This window comes from Alosa alosa, chromosome 20, assembly GCF_017589495.1.
Source record: "Alosa alosa isolate M-15738 ecotype Scorff River chromosome 20, AALO_Geno_1.1, whole genome shotgun sequence".
NCBI lineage: Eukaryota > Metazoa > Chordata > Actinopteri > Clupeiformes > Clupeidae > Alosa > Alosa alosa.
Window position 1 is genome coordinate 12,211,923 of NC_063208.1, and position 22,213 is coordinate 12,234,135.

The window sequence follows — 22,213 nt, forward strand, 5'->3', positions numbered from 1 at the left end:
GTTTAGTGCGTAGAAATTCAGTCAAGAGCAGCAGTCGGTGTCAAATGTATGGTCGCGCTATAATTTACCTTCCCCTGTCGTGTAACCGTTGATTAGGCTACACGCTCCAGAATTACGCTTTTTCAGCGGCGCTCAACGATACTTAGAGAGAGAGAGGCAGAGACAGAGAGATAGAAGGAGACGGGACGTCGTCTGGGAATTATCCCTGTGTGTTTCCCCGGTCCTCTCGCAGGTTCACTGATGTTGCTTTATTTGGAAGTCCCGGAAGCGTTTGCTGCCCTGCTCAGTTGAATGACAAGAAGACTTGGGGAAGGGACGCGCAGGGACCAGCTCGTTTGAGGACGTCTGGGAACAAGAAACAGAAATACAACACTGCCGTAATAACATTGAAGAGAACACAGGTAAATAAACTTTATTTAATTATGGCAACCTCCTGAACCAAATAGTTGAGACAAGGATTCGATGGCGCGAGAGAGAGCGGGTGACTGGCGCGCTCCACTGAAACATGCGTGTATTGTGTGAGGAGACATTTGCTGTGTGTGCAGTTAACAGAAGACACATCAGTAACAACAAAGGTTCGAACAAAAAGCCTTTTCATTTTCCATTCGTTTTCTCTCGTTATTGTGTAGCCTCTTTTTTGTCCACAATCCATGGGGCTAGTTACATCGCTGCGGAGGTAGATAGCAGGGTTCTTACAGCACCTGTCACGTTTCCCACTGAGGTTTAGATAGACCATGATAAATCAGAGCCACTACGTAAGATTTTTTGTCCACATTATTGGACATAAGGCAGATATCCTTCTAAAATACATAGAATGTGTAAGGCTGTAAACACATACAATCTGTGTCTTTCTCAGGGAAATCACTGCTCAACACTTGCAATGCTGTGGTTCATTAATGTTAGTAGCCTAATCACTGAAGTGTAGGAGCCTAATAATTATAGTTGGTGTTTTTTGTCAGTTATTGTTAAGGTATTATGCAATTCAACATATATGTATGTCAGAAATGTTAGTTATGTGATTGTGCGAGGCCATTCTCTCACCTTGATGGATACTGTGTGTGGGCCCTACCTCAGTGGCTGGTCTCCCAATGTGTGGTTGAATGCGTCTCTCTGCGCATGTGTGTTTTTGTCTCCCACTTCAGACGCCTCATATAGCCCAAATATCAGATGGCAGTCTTGAACCCAGTTACATGCTTGGCCTGAAGGTCTGTGTCAATCTACTGTAAACTATCTGAAGAGAGGCATCACTGTAAGAGCATCTGAAAGAAAACCAAGAGGAGACACTCTAAAGCATCCAAACACTTTTGGATAAAGTTGGGAATAAGTAAAGATTTTGTTCTTTCATTTCTAGTTCCTGGAAATTGATTGGTGATTTTATCACATCTAACTTGATTTGACAAGATGAAGATTTAGACTAGTCATGGACTTACCTTACCCATAAGTCAGGATTCATCATGCAACTGTATTCACAATTCATGATACTTATCCAATAAAAGGTTTCATGGTCTAAACAATTTGGGGTTCATTTTCAGATTAAGTGTTGTTTAATTATTTTTGAACAGTGATTACGATAGTACACGTGATATGATTTGGACACATGGATTTGGACACACTATTACAGTAAACTACAGTAAATATCTTTAGTGTGTTTGGTCAAAATAAGGCATTTGAGGACATAAACTTTGAAATGTTTCACTCTTTTCTGATATTTGATCGATCAAACAACAAAAAATAACCCACAGATTAATTGGCTCTGAAAATAATCGTTAGTTGCAGCCCTGTAGTCAAATAGATTACAATCCACTTATTTCATGGTCTAGTTGGTTAGTCTGAATCTGGGGTTTTGAGGAAATATGTTTTGCATCTGTATGAGAATGAGTTAGAGATATATGTTTTCTTATGTAAATAGGACACTAGCCACTTACCCTTACCCATGGGTTTCTGAGTTGCATGGCAGTGTGCTGAGGCCTCACTTAAATGCTCCCATTCTCACTGACGACTCCCTGTGCCAGATAGCCACTGTGTTTATTGTATAGTTTCTGTAGAATGGACGAACATAGCTGAGACTGAACTGTAGATCAGAAAGTAGGCCTACATCCAGCATCCGGAGCAGAAGACATTGAGCAGGCTCTTTATGGCCAGATGCCACAGTGAGGCAGAATGGGGTATTGTGAGTGGTGAGTGTAGGGTTAGGCCTACAATGTCACACCCATCACTGTCTTTAGTTATTGGACTTGGAGCTCTCTCTCTCTCTCTCTCTCTCTCTCTCTCTCTCTCTCTCTCTCTCCCTTTCTCTTTATGTGTGTGTGTGTGGGTGTGTGTGTGTATGTAATTGCAGAAATAGTTGGTGAGGCCCACCTCTGGTATTTGACATGGCCTGGCGAATTCTCCAGAGATCACACCGATGATGTGTTGCTTTCCACATTGGGTCACTTTTAATTATCACTGGCTCTGGCTCTCTCTCTTTCATTCTCTCTTCTTTTGTGTGAATGTATCTGTCTATGTGATGGAGAGAGAGAGAGATTTAATGCGCTTTTTTGTATTTTCAATATATTTTTCTAAATATTATGTAACAGTGATATATTAAGGACAGTATTTTTACAGCGTCACTTAAACTCCACATACAGTGTCACCGTTTCCTGCCCCACTGTGATTGCACTGCAGTGTCATGGCTGTTGTATTCACCCTGGACAAGCTAGGGTTGCTAAGTTAATATAGCATGTTCTGCAGAAATTCTTGTATGATTTAGGAATTAGGAGCAGCAAATCTGTTGTTCAGTGTTGATGCTGTATATTTCTGCCATCCAGCAAATAGTACTTGTTCTAGAACAGCATCATTAACCCTTGAAGGTGTACCGTCACTCCGGAGTGATGGGAATGTTGGAAAATTGACGTTATAAAGGATATCTGGGTTCATTGAATTCAACCAGAGCCGTATAAATATCTATACGGCTCTGAATTCAACATAGAATTTTAGAACCTTCAATTGTTGCGGAACGGACTCTCATGTTGGAATGTTTAAAAACCCGCACCAGAGACGGTTGATAATTATATATTAAGGATCTTTGCCCGCACCTTTAAGGCTTAATAGAATATTCCATATAGAAACAGAATGTTTATGTGACTTGTTTCCTAAAATACCTCAAATGGACTCTAAATGACACAAATGAACTAAATGTTCAGTTTATGTTTTGTTAATAATTCCATAAAGAACCTCAGAATGTTGCACTTGAGCATTTGATTAGATGTGCCAGCTTCTGATGGGCATGTTGTCATGTGAGACACTCTGAATCTAAGTTATGAGACAGCCGTGGGCCTGGGGCTGGCGGAGAACTTCCCTGGGACGCCCCCAGCCTCCTCAGTCTGGAGTCCTGCTCCAGTTTCCTCTGGGGTGAAAACTCTTGTTCATGATATTCAACACAAGCATAAAATATGTCTGACTCACTAGAATGACATCACAGCGTAACATTAGCTCACTACCTCAGACACATTTTTCTTCCCTGTAGTTCAAGTCATCTCATTTCAGGTTATTTAGGTCAGCTTAACTTTGGTAGCCTGGAATAGTTGTAGCAGTTCTCATTATCCCAAGGTGCCTTACAAAAGTCTCAAGATATCTCAAGAGCAACCTTAAAGTAATGATGGCCAGACATAACATGAAATCAGGAGTGAAACCTTAAAGCTGGCCCATGGGGGAAAAGCTTGTGCAAACTCTGAACTGTGGACCTGATGCTTCTCTTTGAGGTTCTACAAGGGCCTCTTGGTTAGCAAAGATTTACAGGGGTTCAACTCCATTTATCTTTTCATCTTTATGATGGCCAAATAGACGTGTCAGAAATTGGAAAAAGAGCCCATAAACTCAAGAGCCCATGAAGAGCCAATCCATTTCTGATGAGGGACGGTAGAGAGAGGCCCTCAGTGGCCCACTCTGTCCCTGCTCCTGGGCAAGAGTTGTGCTAGTGATGAATAATGGAGCCGGTCTCCTCTGAATTATTCAGCTGTCCCAGAAGGGGAGCCCTCTCCTCTCTCTGCTGTGACTCTGCTCACCTGGAGAAAGTCCCAGGAGGGCACAGAGAGACCCATCAGCAGTCTGCTGTCCTGCTGTCACATGTAGTGTGTGTGTGTGTCTGTGTGTGTGCATCTCTCTCCCTGTAAGGTTTTATTCCGCTCCCTCTAGTTTAGCTGAGATATGCGGGCTATGCTCGCTGCATATTTCCTCCCTGGGGAAGGCCTTTCCCCATGTTGGCCACGGTTGGTGTTCTGACAGGAGAGGTTTTGTGATGGATGAAGTTAGTGGAATGGTGTTTATTTCTCAGAGATGCTGCCTGTCACGAGTCAGCCAATAGCACCTGAAGGTTGTATGTTTTCACTGGAACAGATAGGTTTCAGTGATTTGCATCATAAGGACTCTAAAAGATGGGTGCACTGGTGGCACTGTTGTGTGCAGAGTGTGTGTGTGTGTGTGTGTGTGTGTGTGTGTGTGGTCTTTGCATGAGTGTGTGTGAGTGTCTCTGTGTGTGTATTTGTCTGTGTGTATTTGTACTTTAATTGACAACTGCACTTCTCTCATTAGATGAATATTCCAGAAGTGTCACCATGTTAAGAAGGGTCAGATTCATGTTCTGGGACAGAATGTGTATGTCTGTGTTTGTGTTTATGAATGTTTATTGGATTTTGGTTCTGTTTCTTATGTGAGTGTGTCTACATGTTTGTATGTCTGAGGTTCAACTGTGGAAGAGTTTAAAGTCTGGGCTTTAAGATGTATCACACACACAATATTCACACGTCATCGCTTTTGTAGACGCAGAAGCATGGAAACGCTCGTAGACCGCCTGGAACAGGCTGTGATTCGCTTGGAGGAGGTGTCTGTCAAGTTACAGGACCGAGGCATGGCCAATGGAGACATGGTGAATGGAATAAATGGAGGTGAGTGAACTCCCGCCTCCACCTGAAGCAGGCCAGCAAACTGATCTCTTTAAAAAAGATTTTGTAGAATTTGTTTTAAAGTGATAAATTTACCTACCGCATTTGTTGTTCTTCACTTCTTGATCTGCTCTCTTCATCACCCCACTTTTCCCCCTTTTCTCCATTCTTTCTTTCTTCTCCATCTCTCCATTCCTCCGCTTCTTCATTTCCATCCTCCCCCTCTTTCTCCTCTCCTCCTGTCCTCATCGTCCCTTCATGCCACAGTCTTGTCGGAGTGGATGGAGGCGTTTGATGTGCTCCTGAAGGGACCAGTGGCTGAGTATCTGAAGCACAGTCGAGCCATCGGGGACGATGTCGCCAAACATGTGAGTTCAAAAAAGAGAGAGATAAGGAGAATGATTAATAACCGAGAAGAGACAAACAGAGGGCTTTTTATGTACATACACACCATCTCTTAAAAGCAGAGTCCGCGATTCTGGCAAAAGGTTGTTTATTTGAGCTTGATAGCCAATCAGATTTACACCGCTCTCCTCTGTACTCCTTACGCAATCTGTCGATTGGCTGGAATTGTGCTGGAGTTTTTTGAGCACACTGCTAGACAGGTAGACGACTGTGAGGAGCAATTCAGTAAAACTGACAAAAAGGCAATTAAATTAGATTTGCGGACTCCCCTTTAAGCATTTTTCTTCATAACTGGACAAGCAAACAAAGATAAACCTTTCTGAGAGATTCAGACTGTCAAATGAGGTTGAATATGTGAGCTAAATAATCTTATTGTGTGTGTGTGTGTGTGTGTGTGTGTGTGTGTGTGTGTGTGTGAGTGTGAGTAAGACAAATATGTGTTATGCATAGTTGAGTCCTGTGCCACCGCCTTGGTAAAAACAGGTGATGGCCTGCTTGGTGCCAGCATTTGGTGGAGCTATTCAAAACACTGTCATGTTCTCTCCTCACACCAGCCCTGGATTCTTGCACACGGATTAGAGAAAGGGGACTCTCAACATTTACAATATTTTATTTCTCTCTCCTTGGCTCAAGTGTAAATCTTGGACAGAGGTTTTTCTGTCTCCCGGCCGGAGGAGCAGCTTTCTCAGATCTCTCGCTCTGTCTCTTGCTCTGACAGCACTGGATGAGGGGAAGGGGTGAGGGAGAGTTCAGTTGTATGTTTCTTTTTTCTTTGTTCAATCAGGCAGGCCTGCCTTTTAAGGTATTGTAAAGCCCTGCAATGGAGAACACTCTCTCTGCGCAGAGCTCAGAGAGACCTCATCAAGAAGGAAGCAGACTGAGAAAAGAGAGTGAATGAGAAAAAAGACAGAGAGAGAGAGAGTTAGCATACAGAGAGAGAGACCGAGAGAGAGGGGGAGTATATAGAGAAAATGCATGCATAGAAAGCGAATTACGTCGAAATCATGTGTGAGAGAGAAAGATTTGGACTATGTCTCAAACCTCCCACTTGCACACTTCAAATACTTACATTTTAAGTATATTGTGCAGCTATTGGGACAATACTAACCATCGAAAAGTGGTCACAGAGGAGACCTGATAGGAGGAGAAAGAAACTGATGTTTCAGAGTGAGGAATATAGTGAGTCATACATGCAGACAGAATGAATTAGTTAATAGTGGGGAGGGGTTTTCAGACACACACACACACACACACACACACACACACACTACACACGGGGGAAGAATGGATTATCAAGCTCATGCAAATCTCAGTGGCATGTTTTTGGTACTTCATGGTTTTTATTTGTTTTTATGTCAAATTGTGTTGGTGTGTTTGTTTACTTAACAGGCCGAGATGGTAAACAGTGCTCTGCAAGTGGAGAGAGCCTTCCTCAAGATGGCCAGCACACACCAGGAGCCAGCTCAGGTGTGTTTTGTGTGCATGTGTGTTTGTGCGTGTGTGTCTGTGTACGAGTTTTAAGAGTGCACACTGCCCATACTGCAGATGTACTTGTCACTGACCATTCTGTACGTATTTCCTGTCGACACAATGTCTATTCTAGACTAGCACTGATATTCTATGACAGGACATTCCTTCATGTAACTCCTTGTCCATGCTGAACAGACATTCCAACATCCAGCAGAATTGCACATTTCCTTCTACTGCCTCAAGATAATTAACGGCTGTTGGCCTCTATCTACATAAACATAAAGAATGATCTCTGCTGCTCCTATTTGTATCAGGTACTCTACCTCACAACTACACATGGTACTGGGCGTTGCTGTCATTGCCCTCATCTCCAGCAGGATGGTGCATCCTCCCCAAATTACAGTGTTATATTTCCCATGCAGGGCATTCATATTTGGTCATCCAGTTTCCCATAATCCACGGCTCGGACTCTTGTGTTTAAAGCATGAGTCCTCTCCGCTCTGGGGGCAGCCATGCGTTCTGTACACACAGGGATTATCTCGGCTTGCAAAGAGAACCGCCAATGCACCACATTCCCAATGCATTCACACAGCCAGTGTGTGATGTCATTCCATCGGAGCGCGATGTGCTGTGTCCGGACTGGCTGACCAAAGGGCGAAAGTCCAAACAGGAAGTGATTAGCTCCTCTCTCGTGGGTCATTGGATGTTGCATTGGCCCCTCGGCAGGGGTCAGCGATTCCTAGTGCTGATCCCAGGTCAGAACTCTGGGCTTTGCAAGTCACAGCAAACGGTCCTCAGGATTCCCCCTCTATCTTCGAGACCTGGAAGAGAACAACACAAAACTGATGGTCATAAAATGTTTTGAGGAACTATGCTGGAAGATCACACAAATCATAAACTGAAAATATTGCCTAATTTTTTCAGATTTTTGGAGGTAGCTTCTGAATACTTTCGCAGGGTGAACTCTCTTTCTTTCTTTTCTCTCTCTCTCTCTCTCTCTCTCTCTCTGTGTCTGTGTCTGTGTCTGTGTCTGTGTGTGTGTCTGTGTCTGTGTGTGTGTGCCAAAGAAATGGGTGTGTGCATGTTTGAACACTGGTGACGTTCCCAGCATAGTGTGCAAAAGAACAGAGTGAGAATGAGATTCTGAGAGAGAGGAAGAGAGAGTCTGTTAACCCAGGACAGATAGACAGTAACGCCCCCCCCCCCTCTCTGCTCAACTGTGAAAAGGGGAAGGGGGTTGAGGTCTTACAGGACACAGCCTCAGTGCACCCTCAGGCACATCAGGCTCTCAGTGCACCCTGCATTACATTGACCCCGTAAAGTTACAAGTTACAAGTAAAACAATTTAGTAAAACAAGCAGGAAATTAACAGAAAATATGTTGACCTAACAAAAAGGCGTTTTTAAAAAATACACACATTCCTGAATGGTAAGGAATCATACACGTGTAACTCAGTCGTATATCAACATTTCTGCCTAGTTGTATGATTGTAAACACTAGTTTGTCTCACCATCCAGGCACTAAGCCAACTGAATTCCCTTGTTTGGCTTGAGGCCAGTGATGCCAACCGCCAGGATAAGCCTTTGACTTTCCAACCGCAACAATATTGATTCCAACACCAAAGCAAGTCCAGCCAAGGAGTATGAATTAAGTGCAGGCTAAATTTCATGGCACAGTAATGTGTCATACATGGGTGCATGCCTTTATAATTAAGTGATGTATGGGAGTACATGTATTTGACCCGTGCTGCTTGATTCTCCAACAGTGAATAGCTAATAGCTGAGGGTCACTCTGCATTCAGGTACAGCCCTGGAGTAATGTGCTGTCTCATGAGTCTTTGGTCACTAAGTTTAACGACTAAGATTCAAGGGTGGGTGGTCACCTCTCATGGTAGAGAGAGAGTGTCTGAAGCACAGAGGAGAGTGTTTGTTTTTCAACGGTGTGGAGTTTGCCTGGGAACAGCTCTACACCCTCCTCCTCTCTGTCTCAGACCCCGTGCCCACTTTGTGTTTGTGTGTGTCTCTCTCTCTCTGTGTGTGTGTGTCTGTGTGTGTGTCTGTGTGTGTGTGTGTGTCTGTGTGTGTGTGTTTGTGTGTGTCTCTGTGTGTGTGTTTGTGTGTGTGTGTGTGTGTTAGTGGAAGAACTCCAGTGACTCATATCAGACCTTTCTCCTGAATTCACAGCACTGCCATCACACACAACTGCTCACAGACGCACACTCCATCATGCACAGCGCATATCCACAAATGCATTTCATCTTGTTAATGGACACTGATAGTACTTCTACAGATTTCACAACACACACTCACACAGACCACCAAACATACTCTTATACACTTCTGTATACAGATGCCATCTACTCTCTCTCTTTCTCTCTATCTCCCCTTCACTCATATTCACACACACACACACACACACACAAACACACACACACACACACACACACACACACACACACAGAGTGTATGTTTAATCCAGACCCTTGGACACTCAGGAGAAGAAAGTACCCTTACACACACAGATGTAATCACACACTAACAGGGCCATTCTCTCCATGTGCTCGTGCCTGCACTCTGTGACTTTTTATGGGCATGTTCTATATTTGTGTCTGTGTAGCTGCAGTGGGGTCACGTGAGCGTTGCTGGATCCATCTTCTCCGTGTGTGTGTGTGTGTGTCTGTGTGTTCACTCAGTTTGCAGCTGTTACTTGACCCCCCACCCCGTCCAGACTCTCACAGCCACACACAGTCACACACACACACACACACACACACACACACATACACGCTCCCACACGCTCCACAACGTCTCATGTGGGTCGTCACCTCATAAAGCACAAATCATCTCTCTCATCACTGGAGCTGGAAGGGTTCTCATCATCAGTGGATGCTCAGACGATGCTGGTGGTTTACTTGTCAATCGGTTTAAGACATCAAATTATGTCAGAACTTGAAACAGCCTCTCAGGTCATCCACTAAATTCTCTCGATTGTAATCTCTATCCCTTACTCTCTCTCTCTCTTCCTCCTTCTCTCTCATTCATGGTCTGTTCATCAGATGTGTGTTTATGCTACTCCTCCCCCATTCCTGAAATGGCCCAGTGATAAGACTTCTATTTCAGTCTCATTCTGTGTGTGTGTGTGTGTGTGTGTGTGTGTGTGTGTGTGTGTGTGTGTGTGTGTGTGTGTGTGTGTGTGAGAGAGAGAGAGAGAGAGAGAGGTCTCAGAGTATGTGAAACTTCTTACCATTCCCAAAATGGCCACCTCTGTTTTTATTTACCTACTACCCCTGTCTGTCTTTGATGTTGTTGATAAGAGCGACAGCAGTGATTGGTTCAGCAGATCAGTACAATCTGTGTAATTGTTTCTCCCTATGATATGAAAAGAAGAGGTGTGTGTGAGTGGTAGTGGATGAACCATGTTTTTGAGACAGTGAAGAACCTCGCTCTTGTGTCCGGGTGAAGGGCGTTTTCACACACAGTCAGCAGCTGGTGACAGAGGAGCCATTATCAGCAGCAATGAAAATCATGTGTGTGTCATTGGGGAGGAATTACATTTGAAAACGAGAAAAAAAGATGCATCTTTCCATGTCATTCTTTCTCTTACTCTCTATCTCTCTCTCTCTCCCTCTCTGTCTCTCACTCACTCTCATCACTCTCTATTTCTATTTCTCTTCTACCCACAAACACATACATGCATATTTCACATGATGTTTATTGCAGCACATTAAGTGGCATGGCAACTACTTCACTTATCCAGATAAGAAAAGTCCTGCAATTTTAGTTGTCAGTGTATGGATGTGAGTGCATATATTTGTACAAAAGTGTGTGTGTGTGCGCTTGTTCGTGTGGGTGCGTATATGCACGTGTGTGTGTGTGTGAATGAGTAAGAGTGTAAGAGTGTGTTTGTGTTGGTCCTGAACACTGTGTAAAAGGTAAATTGTAAACAGAGGGCTTGAGTGTGGCCTTGTAAGGCCAGAGGGATCTCCCAGCCAGTGGAGGAATGCTGGGTGGGGGTGGGGTGGGGTGCAGGGTTGTTCTGGAAGTTTCAATGGAAAAAAGTCCTTCTATTATATCCCTGCGTCACGGTCATTTAGTAGGCTATGGCCCTGCTCGGGTCATTCTGCAGCTGAACCATGCATCAGCAGGGAAAGTGGTCCTTAGCAACTCACTCATACAAAAACACACACACATACATACACACACACACACACACACACACACACTCACTCACTCACTCACAAACAGCACATCTATAGCAGCACAGAGAGGGAACAGCACTCATACACAAATACCTGTGCAAAAAAACAACTGAATCTCAGATATGCTCAGAAACCCTAGAAAGAATCATCACTGCTGGCATCACCATGGTGATAGTCTGAACTCACTCAGCTCTGTGTGGTGGAGTGATGGTGGCATGTTTGAACAGTGTCTCCATTAACCATTAAGGTGTAGGTTTTTGAACATTCTAAGTTCCGCAACAATTGAAGGTTCTAAAATTCTATGTTGAATTCAATGAACCCAGATATTCTTTAGAACGTTCATTTCCCAACATTCCCGTCACACCGGTGTGACGGTACTCCTTTAAGGGTATAAATAAAGAATGGAATAAATCCAGTGGTCAGTGAGAAGGCAGCTAAATACATAAATGCATTCCTGGAAACTACAGGGCATGCACCTGGCCAGGAAGGAATTCCTGAAACATTTTGTTGAACGTTTTATATACTCATATTTATCTCTCTTCTTCCATCCCTCCATTCCTTCCTCCCTGTCCTTTTCTTTCTCTCATCTCCTCTCGGCTCTTCCTTCCTCTCCTTACCTCCCTCCTGTCTTTTCCTCTGGCTCTCAAGCAGACGGAGCTAGCTGACCTGTTGCGGCCGCTCTCTGAGAAGATTCAGGAGGTGCAGAGCTTCCGAGAGAAGCACCGCGGCAGCAACTTCTTCAATCATCTGTCAGCCATCAGCGAGAGCATCCCGGCCCTGGGTTGGGTGGCCATAGTAAGACCCTCACAGCTGCATGCTGCACTGTTGGTAGTGTTGTGATTTAGCTGGTAGCATGGATGAGGAAGTTGGAAATATCCTCACCCTCAACAACATGCCAAGACACCTCCTGTGGCTCAAGGTAGTGTAACTGGTCGAGCAAAGAGGCAGCCACGCCAAGGCCGTAGGTTTGATACCTCTGTGGTATACATGCTGATGGAACTGTATGCTTGCAGTATACTGTACTATATAAAAGCATCTGCTAAATAGATGAATGAATGTGATACAACCAGGCTGCAGCAGATGGTGTGTAGTCCATCATTATCCACTATTAGGCAACGGTATACCTAAACGTATGGTCATATACCAGAACAGCTGACTGTGCCCAGACATCATGGCTAAACCAGGAAGACAGAAGAGTGCTTAGATTTTAGGTGAACATTTTGTATAGACACAAAAGGCTCTACATATAGAAGATGTTTTATGACTACTGAAAAGGCTTACTGGCCCATGTAATGGATTCCGAAAGAGATCTGTTTGAGATTGTTGTTGTATAAGCACAAGTGTCGTTAGTCTTTAGAGTGCAGTTCAGAACCTGTTGTTTTTCTTGCTCCGCAGAACCTCACCCCTTTAGATCCCTAAAACCCAGTGAGATAAAAAGAAAACTGTGTATAGTTCTGTTTACACAGCCACAGCAGCCAGGGCTGTTGACTGGGACAAAGCAGCTTCAGACCAGCGCTAGTGGACCTGGGATAGAGCTCTGGATTCTGTCACAAACTCAGGCCACAAGCCGGCTCAGATAACTCATCTCTGGGCCGTTTGGGAAAAAAATATTCCCAATCCCTCCCTGTGTCCGCACCCTCTGCATTTACATTGGGAGATCTGGCCTGCTGGGTGATATACTGTCGGCGCTCCCAGACTCACCGGCCCTGAGCTGCCGACACACTCAGCTGATAGGGATCTGTTATTTGGACATCCGTGTGGGGACGGACTGGAGAAAGTACACACACCTTCAACAGACCCACTCTCTCTGTGGCAGTTTTGTGACCTGTCTTTATCATCTGTCTTTCGTTTCTTCCTTTTCACTCTATTTCTTTCTATTTCTGTTTGTCTCACTGACTTGCGCCTCTCTCTCTCTCTCTCTCTCTCTCTCTCTCTCTCAGGGTCAAAAGCCAGGCCCCTATGTGAAAGAGATGAATGATGCAGCCATGTTCTACACCAACAGAGTCCTGAAGGATTACAAAGACTCGTGAGTGTCACTGTTTCACTGGTCTGGGAACAGGAAATATGCACTTTAGTGTCAAAAAGAGAATTACTTTGAAACAACAAGGACTATCTTAGATATGTACGCTCTCATTAAGCTTTAGTTGACATGCAAGTTACCTTTTAAAAATGTATAGATGTAAGGTATATTATGAAAGTCCTGAAGGACATCTTCACTGTTTCACTGGGAACAGGAAATATGCAACAGAGTCCTGAAGGACTAAGAAGACCATTGTGAGTGTCACTGTATATTATTCACATGGTCCTGGGAACAGGAAATATGCACTGGTTGGGAAAGAAATATGCACTTAAGTGTCAAAAAGAGAATTACTTTGAAACAACAAGGACTATCTTGATATGTACGCTCTCATTAAGCTTTAGTTGACATATAAGTTACTTTTAAAAATTATATAGATATACATGATCTAAAATGATCTATAGATATACAGTATATTAGAAAATATGTTGTGGACAGAGTGCTATTAGTATACTGAACATATGTTTTGTTGTGTGACATACCAGTTTGGACAGAGACCAATTATATACCGTACTGTAAAATGTGAGGAAGTAAGGCTAGTCTGTGAGGATATGTTTGTGTGCCCTACAGTGATGCACGTCATGTGGACTGGGTGCACTCTTATCTTAGCATCTGGACTGAAATGCAGGAGTTCATCAAACTGTACCATGCCACTGGCCTTGCCTGGAGTACAACTGTAAGTCTTGCCAACAGTGTGTGTGATGAATATAAACACAACAAATATTTACTGTATGATTGTCTAAGCTTTGTCTATGTGCCATGGTACTTGAGGTGTGTGTGTACTGTATGTGTGCCACAGACAGACACTTGAGATGGCAAGATGGGGGTGGCTTAGTGTCAGCTGTCCCCCATGCTGTGAGGTGTCAGTGTGTGTGCTTGACTTTTGTGTACGTGTGTGTGTGTGTCTGTGTGTGTGTTAAGGAGTGTGTGGTTAAGACAGGTGGTCCTCAGGGTCTTGTTCAATAGGGTTTCTTTTTGAGGAAAAATACTCCAACAAAAGCCTACTGTGTCCCGGGATATCACACCTGCTCTCACACACACGCCACATGTAATCTAAACTGCCACACTGCTGTTCCATTCTCATTAGCCTACAAATACTACACACACACACACACACACACACACACACACACACACACACACACATACACATCACACACACACACACACACACACACACACACACACACACACATACACATACACACAGAACAGGATAGAAGGATAAACAGCAGCACAGAGAGGGAACAGCACTCATACACAAAAACCTGTACAAAAACAACTGAACACCTCACTACACACATATCTCACTGCACACATATGCTTGACTAGATACAACGAAATAGCACATTCTAAAAAAAGAGAATAAACAAACAAAAGCCACACTTCACACTCTGTTCACAGACTGTATCAGTCCTTGTTACACACACACTCTTTGTTTCTCTCTGTTGCTCTCGGGGTTGGCTTTCTTCTGTTGGTTTGTTTGTTTGACTGATGAGTTCTGATGTCACAGTGCTCAGGTCAGAGGCCAAAGGGTGGATATGTGCAGACTACAACTGGTCGTGTGTGTGTGTGTGTGTGTGTGAGCGAGAGAGAGCAAGAGAGAGGGGAGGGGGGGGGGTTAGTCGGTTATTTTAAGGACATTTCTATGTTGGAGTACTTAATAGAAGTAAAGGAAGGTGTATTGCAAAGGGGATGTCTTTATACCATTGTTATACCCAATTTACCTGCCATTTGTAAGTTGATAAACTCAACTGAAAAAGTGGTGCTTATTCAGGAATAACTCCTGGAAATAAAATAAAAAAAACTGCAAATATACTGTACCATTACCTCTGGAAACATTACTCGGAACAAAACAATTGTTGTTATTTTACACTAGTCATATAGTCAAAGAAGGCATCCAGTCTGTCAGTAACAGCTGTGTGTGTGTGTGTGTGTGTGTGTGTGTGTGTGTGTGTATGTGAGAGAGATAGAGTCAGTCAGATAGAGTGTGGGTGGGTGAGGCAGAGAGGCAGGGGGAGCACATTAGCTGGCTTCTGGACAGTTAACACCTGTTGCCTTGAGAAGGGTCATGTTAAGAGCAGCTCTTTAACCAAACACGTAGCTGAAAGAGGTCATTGTGTTGACAGTACTTTGAAAGCCAGACAAATGCTATCACAGTTTACATCACATGAACATAAGAACCTAATACTGCAGTATACACACTCTGTGTCAACAGTATACAAATAATGTGGATGTTCATGTAAATAAACATGTATACACACAAATACACAGACATGTGTAGGTATGTAAGTTAAGACACTAAGTGGCTAGAGGAAAAGCCCTTTTTGAGGCAGAACAAGAGGTCCCACAACTGCTTGAGTTTTGTTTGCTGCCTTGTACTCCCCCTACAGGTGTGCTCAGATTACTGCAGTAGAAGTTATAGAAACAGCATCTCATCTGGAATACTTGGAGGAGAATTTCAGTGGATATGAATAGGCATGTCTGTATAAACAGAACCTACAGTGATAGTAATATTACTAAGAACAGATATAGGTTAGAACACCAGTCAAGAGGAACCAATGTGAAGATTTAAATCTTCCATCATATACATAACCCGTCTGTATCCATTTGTCTCTCTGCCCTATATCGCCCTCTGACTTAACTTTTATATTCAGCACACACAAACACACACATTTTATCATTGCAATGAATTCTACCTCTATCTTATTAATTATCTCACAAAACAATATAACTAGTCAATGCGCATGGTGGGTACAGCACTAAGTATATGACCCGGGTCATCAGTGTCAGGTACTTGGGAATGACCACCCTTCTCTCTTCTTCTCTACCCCTGTTCCCCTCTCCTCAGGGTCCCATCGCCCCGGCCTCCCTGTCCGGCCCTGCTCCTGTAGGTCCTTGTCCCCCGCCTCCTCCACCACCCCCCGGCCCTCCGCCAGTCTTCACCGATGAGGAGGGACCCAAGCAGGGTGGCCGCTCTGCCCAGAGGTCAGCCCTGTTCGCCCAGCTCAACCAGGGAGCGGACATTACTAAAGGTGTGTCCAATGGGCTAATAGCAGCAGTAATGGAGGAAGAGGCGGGAGCTGCTATCACTAAGCTGCTGCAGTATGCCCTTGAGCCCATGCCTACCATGTTCATCCTGGCAATTAACAATTAACAGTGTTTACCGCGTCGTATTTCCTGAGCAGATGTGTTGTCGCTCTTTCTCAGTTCTGAAGCACGTGTCTGATGAGCAGAAGACCCATAAGAACCCAGGACTGCGGTCTCAGGGTGGACCACAGCAGGGGCAGCAGCAGCAGCAGGCCTCGCCCGCTAAATCCAAAAACCAGAGGAAGAAACAGAACAAGAAGCACCCCCCTGTGCTGGAGCTGGAGGGGAAGAAGTGGAGAGTGGTGTGTGCAGCAGAACATCACATAACTCACACTGTCAGCTTTATCATCCTGAGGCTCTTTCTCACTGCCTCAGACCTCATTTCACCATGGGAATAAGCAGTGGTTAAAGTGGGATTTGGCAGGTGGGGGAACCCTAAAATCCAACAGGGAAAAATGATTCACCGTTGGACAACATATTGAGTATCGTGGTGTAGCAATACTTTGGACAAGAATTGCTAGCTTCTTGGTCACCTCTGTACACGCGAAAAATTTACTCACCATTTATTTTAACAATATCATTGCGCTATATCGTTGGTATGAAAGAATATATACTGCTCAAAGAAATGTAAGGGAACACTTCTATCATACACTGGATCGGTACTCTGACACTGTTTGGTTCTGAGCACAAGTAAAACTTTTGAGGCGAGTGTTTTATTTTGCAAGAACTGTCAGATATTCTGTGAATGTAGTTTGAGAATGGAGAAAAGGGTGGAAGGTTTCAAAAAATGTGTTTTAACAATTGTGGAAAACTGCAAGTGTTCCCTTAATTTTTTTGAGCAGTATATTTATTATTAATTTATCTGAGGTGGCGGAACTGTGTCCCAACCCCCCCCCACACACACACACACTTTAACCCCTGGGAATAAGGGAGGAGGGATGTGCAGAGAAGACCCCAGCTGCACTAGAGTGTTGTCCAGCATAGCCACAGTACAAAACAGACCATTTAGAAACGCCATCTAGAAACAGGTTTTTGAATGACTTTTTGTGAATGAATTTTAGATGATCCTAACATTTTATCGGCACAGCACTACAAATGCTATTTCTTCTATGGTTCGCATTATATGAAAATAGTATATGTTGTGCTGACTGGTTCAACAATTGTAGAATGTTCAGCTATATTTGTTAATATCCATGGAGTTTTGATTGCCCACAAATGTTCTCAGTTGGCTGCCACTGTGCAGATAAGCAGACAAGGCCAGTTGCTTGAGTGAATCTGGTGTGTTCCATGTTCCATGGTCTGTTCTGTCTCATGAATAGGAGTACCTGGTGTTCCATGGTGTGTTCTGTCTCATGAATAGGAGTACCAGGAGCAGGCCCATGATCTGGTGATAGCGGAGACAGAGCTGAAGCAGGTAGTTTATATCTTCAGCTGTAACAACTCGACAATTCAGATCAAAGGCAAGGTCAACTCCATCATCACAGGTAAGTGCTTGTTGCTCTATCTCAAAGTTATATACTGTGTGTGTGTGTGTGTGTGTATATATATATATATATATATATATATATATATATATACTGTACACACACACACATATATATATATATATATGCAGTATGTGGTTCCTGAGTTTCTCTTACGTCTGTCTCCATAGATAACTGTAAGAAACTGGGCCTAGTGTTTGACAATGCTGTGGGAATCGTTGAAATAATCAACTCCAAAGACATTAAGATTCAGGTGAGCTTAGCAAAAATGTTTGGTAGGGAAATCTTACAGTAATCTTACGACAAGCATTTGTATAACATTTAACTCTGGATTGGCTGCAGTGGAGTGTCAATGGAGTTTCTTTTTGCTAGGTGATGGGGAAAGTACCCACCATCTCCATCAACAAGACAGAAGGCTGCCACGTGTACCTGAGCCAAGAGGCACTGGACTGTGAGATCGTCAGTGCCAAGAGCTCTGAGATGAACATCCTTATACCACAGGGCGATGATTATGTGAGTGTGGTTGTATAGAAAATGGAAGTAGGCCTGTGTTTGAGGGAGAAGATGTTTTATTACTTGACGCTTTTGAATGCAATGAATGAATTTCTTTCCTTGATAGTATTGAAATACACATTCTTTAATTTGATATGTTTGTGCGATTCACAGAGAGAGTTCCCAGTCCCAGAGCAGTTTAAGACCGTCTGGGACGGCTCCAAGCTGGTGACGGAGGCCACAGAGATGGCTGGCTGATCTGATGACTCTTCTCCCCACTCCTGGTCCGCATCTCTACAATCATCTCCTGTCCTCCTCCCTACTCCCCTTCTCTCCCAACTCACTGCACTTTTAATAGTAAACTCCGTCCAAGATCAGACCGACTGTGGTAAAAAAAGGGATTACAACACACAGACACCACTGCTTTAGATAGGTATTGGGTTGGAAATTGATCTAGGGTTTTACTGCCAAATGAAATTGTTTGAAAAGGGACATTTGGAGGTAAAATGTCCTCTTCAGATCCAGCCCGTACATAGCAATTGATATATTCCCTATAGGCACTTTCAATGCGTAGTTTGAGTATTATGAAAGGTTGTTCACAACCAGTTTCAGATTCAATTGGTCCACTGTTCTACATTTTCGCCCCGTTTTTTAAAAAACAATTGATTCTCAGACATTTTTTATACATCATTTGATTGTGTGGATTTTTGTGTGCATTTTTTTTATTTTACAAGTAGTTCTCATAATGTTTCGATTCAAGATTCAACCACAAAAGTTGCTGAGTGATGATCACTGAGAGAAATCTTTTGTGCCAAGGATGATACAGCATTGAAGAGTATCTGTTTTTTTAAGCAAGAAGTAGGGGTTATCAATTTTCAGTGGCAGATAGTTTTATCTCGACAAATGTAATGTTTTCATTGAGGTGTACCATCACTGACAATTTATTTGGAAAATGTTATAACTGTCAAGTCACTGGTTCTATATAGCAGACCAATTCTGAGGGGTAAGTTATGAAGTTGGCTCAACAAGTTAGCTGGCTAACTTTTGTGGTGTATTCCGGTAAGCAGAATTGACAAGTGATGGGCTCCATACAAATCTGGACAATGTATGAGAAATCCAATGCCTAAATCGTACTTATGAAAAAGCTGGATATGTGGTCTAGATAGGCACAGAAAAAAAGTCTAATTTGATTTTGTTTAATGACAGGATCATACCGGTTGGATATGTTGTGAAATGTGTTGAAAAGGAAAGCAGCAATTCACTATAATGCCACTATGATCACAAGTTCCCTGGTGTGTTGTGTCTGTCTGTTGATTAAAATGAAAAAAAAAAAAAACTTAAATGACTTCACATACACACTGTACGCTTGTTGTCTATTTTCACATACACACTGTACGCTTGTTGTCTATTGGAAACGTTACTCTAAACACCTTAAAGCCTGGCTAGAAGTTGATCTTCACTGGTAAAACCCATGCCTTAATAAGTGTGTGTGTGCACACAGTAGTACTTCAATGTACAGAAATGCTTTATTTCCATATATCATATTTTTGGTAATCTGAAACATGACTGGATATAGCCAGATATTGACATGTTAGATCCAAATGAGTTATCTACAAACAACTGTAAAATGTTTAACCCCTATTTTTCAAAATAAAAAAGTGTCATAAGATTTGGATCTCTAAATATTAATGACATAACACAGGTACAGTGAGTCACTATGTCAATACATTGAAAAATGCAGGTCATTTTGACACACTATTCTACATACAACTGTTACTATGGAAAAATTCCCATGTAAAGTATGCTTTATTGCACATTGTAAACATGAAATACATCAGCCTTGATAAACACTGTATTTCACATTACACTGATTAGTGCTGGTAATTGAAAATGCACTTGCTAGTGCATCTCTTTCAAATACATTGTGTGCATTGATTTGATTATTTTTATTTTTAAGATGAAAGTGCATGTTTGAAGATGAGGTATGAGAGGTATAGAGTATAGACACAATCTATACAGGCAAAAATATGACATACTGGGATGAAAATGTATCACTTCACAATACAATGAAAAAAAGGTTTAAAAAATCCAAACAAGTACTAAAATACACAGATTATTCATACAGCTCTGTTTGGAGCTTGCTCAGTGCTTTATAACCAGATTTCCCTGGGAGTCTTGGGTGAACAGCATCTCTGCTTCCAAATCTTGATCGGTGTCTTCGTCAGATGATCCCTTCAAGCCACCACCCCGACTGGAATTATTAGTCCAGTCCTTCAAAGGGCTCCACGATCGGTGGTTTCTGTGGGCGATCACACGGAAGCCCTGAGAGTCCTGTGTGAAGAGTGAGGCCATGCTGTCTGTTTCAAACTCCTTCTGAGCAACTTTAAAGACTGATCTCCGAGGTGACGAACACTTAGTCTCCAATAGCCTAGATTTAGCTGCAGCGCTGCTGGGTGACAGAGGTCTCCTCTTTAGTGGTGATCGACTCCTTCCCAAATCCTGCCACCTAGCTGTACTAGATGGGCAGTTCTCTTTCCCTGTATTCTTAGCAAGTGAGCGCAAGGGGGAACAGACCTTTCTCTGAGTTGAGGTGTGCTCAGCAAGGGGCATCTGAGCCCTGAAATCCCTGTCACTCATCTGGGACACACTAAATACACTATCTTCTCTTACTGGGACATTTCTTTGATGTAAGGTCTTGAGGCACTGGGAGTCCTGGGTATTGTGCTCCCATTGGCTCAGGGACAATGTTTCAGGAATAGGCAGGCACTGGACTGGTGTTTGTTCACCTGCTGATTCAGGGATGGAACAGAGTTCAGAAAGCCTTCTCTTCCCCTCAGGTTCTTCAACTTCTTCATCAGACTCACATCCTCTGATTAAATGCAGGAAGGTCTGCTCTTTTTTCCAGTTACCAGAATACATAAGATGGTCTTTTTCACATAAATGAACTGATTGCCCACCAACATCTCTGGAACTTGTCATTTCAGATATGTCACGTTCAAAAATGGTGTCAGAGGTCTTCATAGAGGTCTGACATCCAAAATCTGTTACTGACTGTCTCTCCGCAGATTTTATGGGGACTGTGTCTGATGCATTCATACACGGCTCCTGAGGTAAAGTTGGCTTCTTTTCAGCATCTATGGAAAGGGCAGCATCCATTAAGATGACACTCATAAAATAAAGTCAGAATTTACCATCTCTGATCTTTTCTCTTCACTCACCTTTGCGCTGAGGGCTAAAGAACGAGGATATGGTGCTCTGTTTGGTCGCAGGCATGGCGTGTACAGTCTGCGTGAAATTGAGCGCCACTGCCACACCGTAACCTCCACAACGAGCCAGAGGGTTAAGAAGTTTAGATATAGGACGCGTCTGTCGTTTCTGGGAAAGAATAATTAAAGTTACCCCATACATAAGCATCGAAAGCAAGATCTAGACATTTGTACATGTTCAACCACAATATTGATACTGATATCCATCGGTTGGCCAATGGATTCCGAAGCGAAGGTCAAGACTTAATTTTCATTGCACATGCAGTTTGTAAAGCTTGGTCACCACATCAGTGTTTGTAATAATTAATAAGTACAGAACATTAATGCTATGTAAGGTAGGCTAGTGTTATATTTCATGTGACTTATTTACCCGTTTCTCCCGTTTCTTTTCTCTTAGTTCTGTCGTGTCAATCCAAACTTCACAGCAGTTCTGTGGTGAAGACATTGATGCTTTTGTGTTCGAGTAAAATGCTGCGAAACGTAATTTCGTTTACGTTGGAAAGGTGTTCTGTCCACCAAAGGAGTTTGATATCCAAAGAGTCACAACACTTCGCGACTGCTAAGTTAATAGCTATGGTATTACCAAAGTCCTTTCGGCTGTTAGCTACTAATAAGCAGCGTGAACTAAAGTAACTCTCAAACGTATAAAGTATAACGTTAGCACCAGATAAGTAACGGAAACAGAGCTACGCTTACTAAAGAACACTATCCGAATTACATCATTCTACTGAAGATATTAGAAGTTAGAGTTATTAGCTGGTCAACAACAACTCGACTACTCTTCGTTGTCGCGCGCGCTTCTCTTTGAATAA

The 22,213-nt window shown here is 43.1% G+C and overlaps 2 protein-coding genes across 6 annotated transcripts; one reads left to right on the forward strand and one right to left on the reverse strand.

Moving 5' to 3' along the window:
- cap2 (cyclase associated actin cytoskeleton regulatory protein 2) lies at positions 1 to 19,804 on the forward strand. 5 transcript variants are annotated; one of them, XM_048230355.1, is made up of 14 exons: positions 1 to 401; positions 1,143 to 1,324; positions 4,798 to 4,922; positions 5,187 to 5,287; positions 6,714 to 6,791; positions 11,641 to 11,787; positions 12,933 to 13,018; positions 13,640 to 13,745; positions 15,921 to 16,104; positions 16,280 to 16,461; positions 17,520 to 17,643; positions 17,814 to 17,896; positions 18,016 to 18,156; positions 18,310 to 19,804. In XM_048230355.1, the coding sequence occupies exons 3-14, from the start codon at positions 4,808 to 4,810 to the stop codon at positions 18,391 to 18,393; spliced, it is 1,431 nt and encodes a 476-aa protein (XP_048086312.1). In that variant the 5' UTR covers positions 1 to 401; positions 1,143 to 1,324; positions 4,798 to 4,807; the 3' UTR covers positions 18,394 to 19,804. The 5 variants fall into 5 exon arrangements, with proteins under 5 accessions (XP_048086312.1, XP_048086314.1, XP_048086313.1 ...); XM_048230357.1 differs by having other exon boundaries at positions 4,804 to 4,922; XM_048230356.1 differs by lacking the exon at positions 1,143 to 1,324 and having other exon boundaries at positions 4,804 to 4,922.
- Positions 19,766 to 22,191, reverse strand: LOC125285761. Its single transcript, XM_048230360.1, has 3 exons — positions 21,772 to 22,191; positions 21,354 to 21,510; positions 19,766 to 21,269 (listed from the first exon to the last, which is right to left on the reverse strand). Exons 1-3 carry the CDS (start codon positions 21,844 to 21,846, stop codon positions 20,278 to 20,280), a joined length of 1,224 nt encoding a protein of 407 aa, XP_048086317.1. The 5' UTR covers positions 21,847 to 22,191; the 3' UTR covers positions 19,766 to 20,277.
- Between the last annotated feature and the right edge of the window lie 22 nt (positions 22,192 to 22,213).

Excerpts from the sequence above, each read along its gene's own strand:
- LOC125285761 (XM_048230360.1), bottom strand. The coding sequence starts at position 21,846 with ATGTCTTCACCACAGAACTGCTGTGAAGTTTGGATTGACACGACAGAA. Across the intron at positions 21,511-21,771 it reads AAAAGAAACGGGAGAAACGG|AAACGACAGACGCGTCCTAT; the intron begins GTAAATAAGTCA and ends ATTCTTTCCCAG. Across the intron at positions 21,270-21,353 it reads CTTTAGCCCTCAGCGCAAAG|ATGCTGAAAAGAAGCCAACT; the intron begins GTGAGTGAAGAG and ends CCCTTTCCATAG.
- cap2 (XM_048230355.1), top strand. The coding sequence starts at position 4,808 with ATGGAAACGCTCGTAGACCGCCTGGAACAGGCTGTGATTCGCTTGGAG. Across the intron at positions 13,019-13,639 it reads CTGAAGGATTACAAAGACTC|TGATGCACGTCATGTGGACT; the intron begins GTGAGTGTCACT and ends TGTGCCCTACAG. Across the intron at positions 17,644-17,813 it reads GGTCAACTCCATCATCACAG|ATAACTGTAAGAAACTGGGC; the intron begins GTAAGTGCTTGT and ends CTGTCTCCATAG.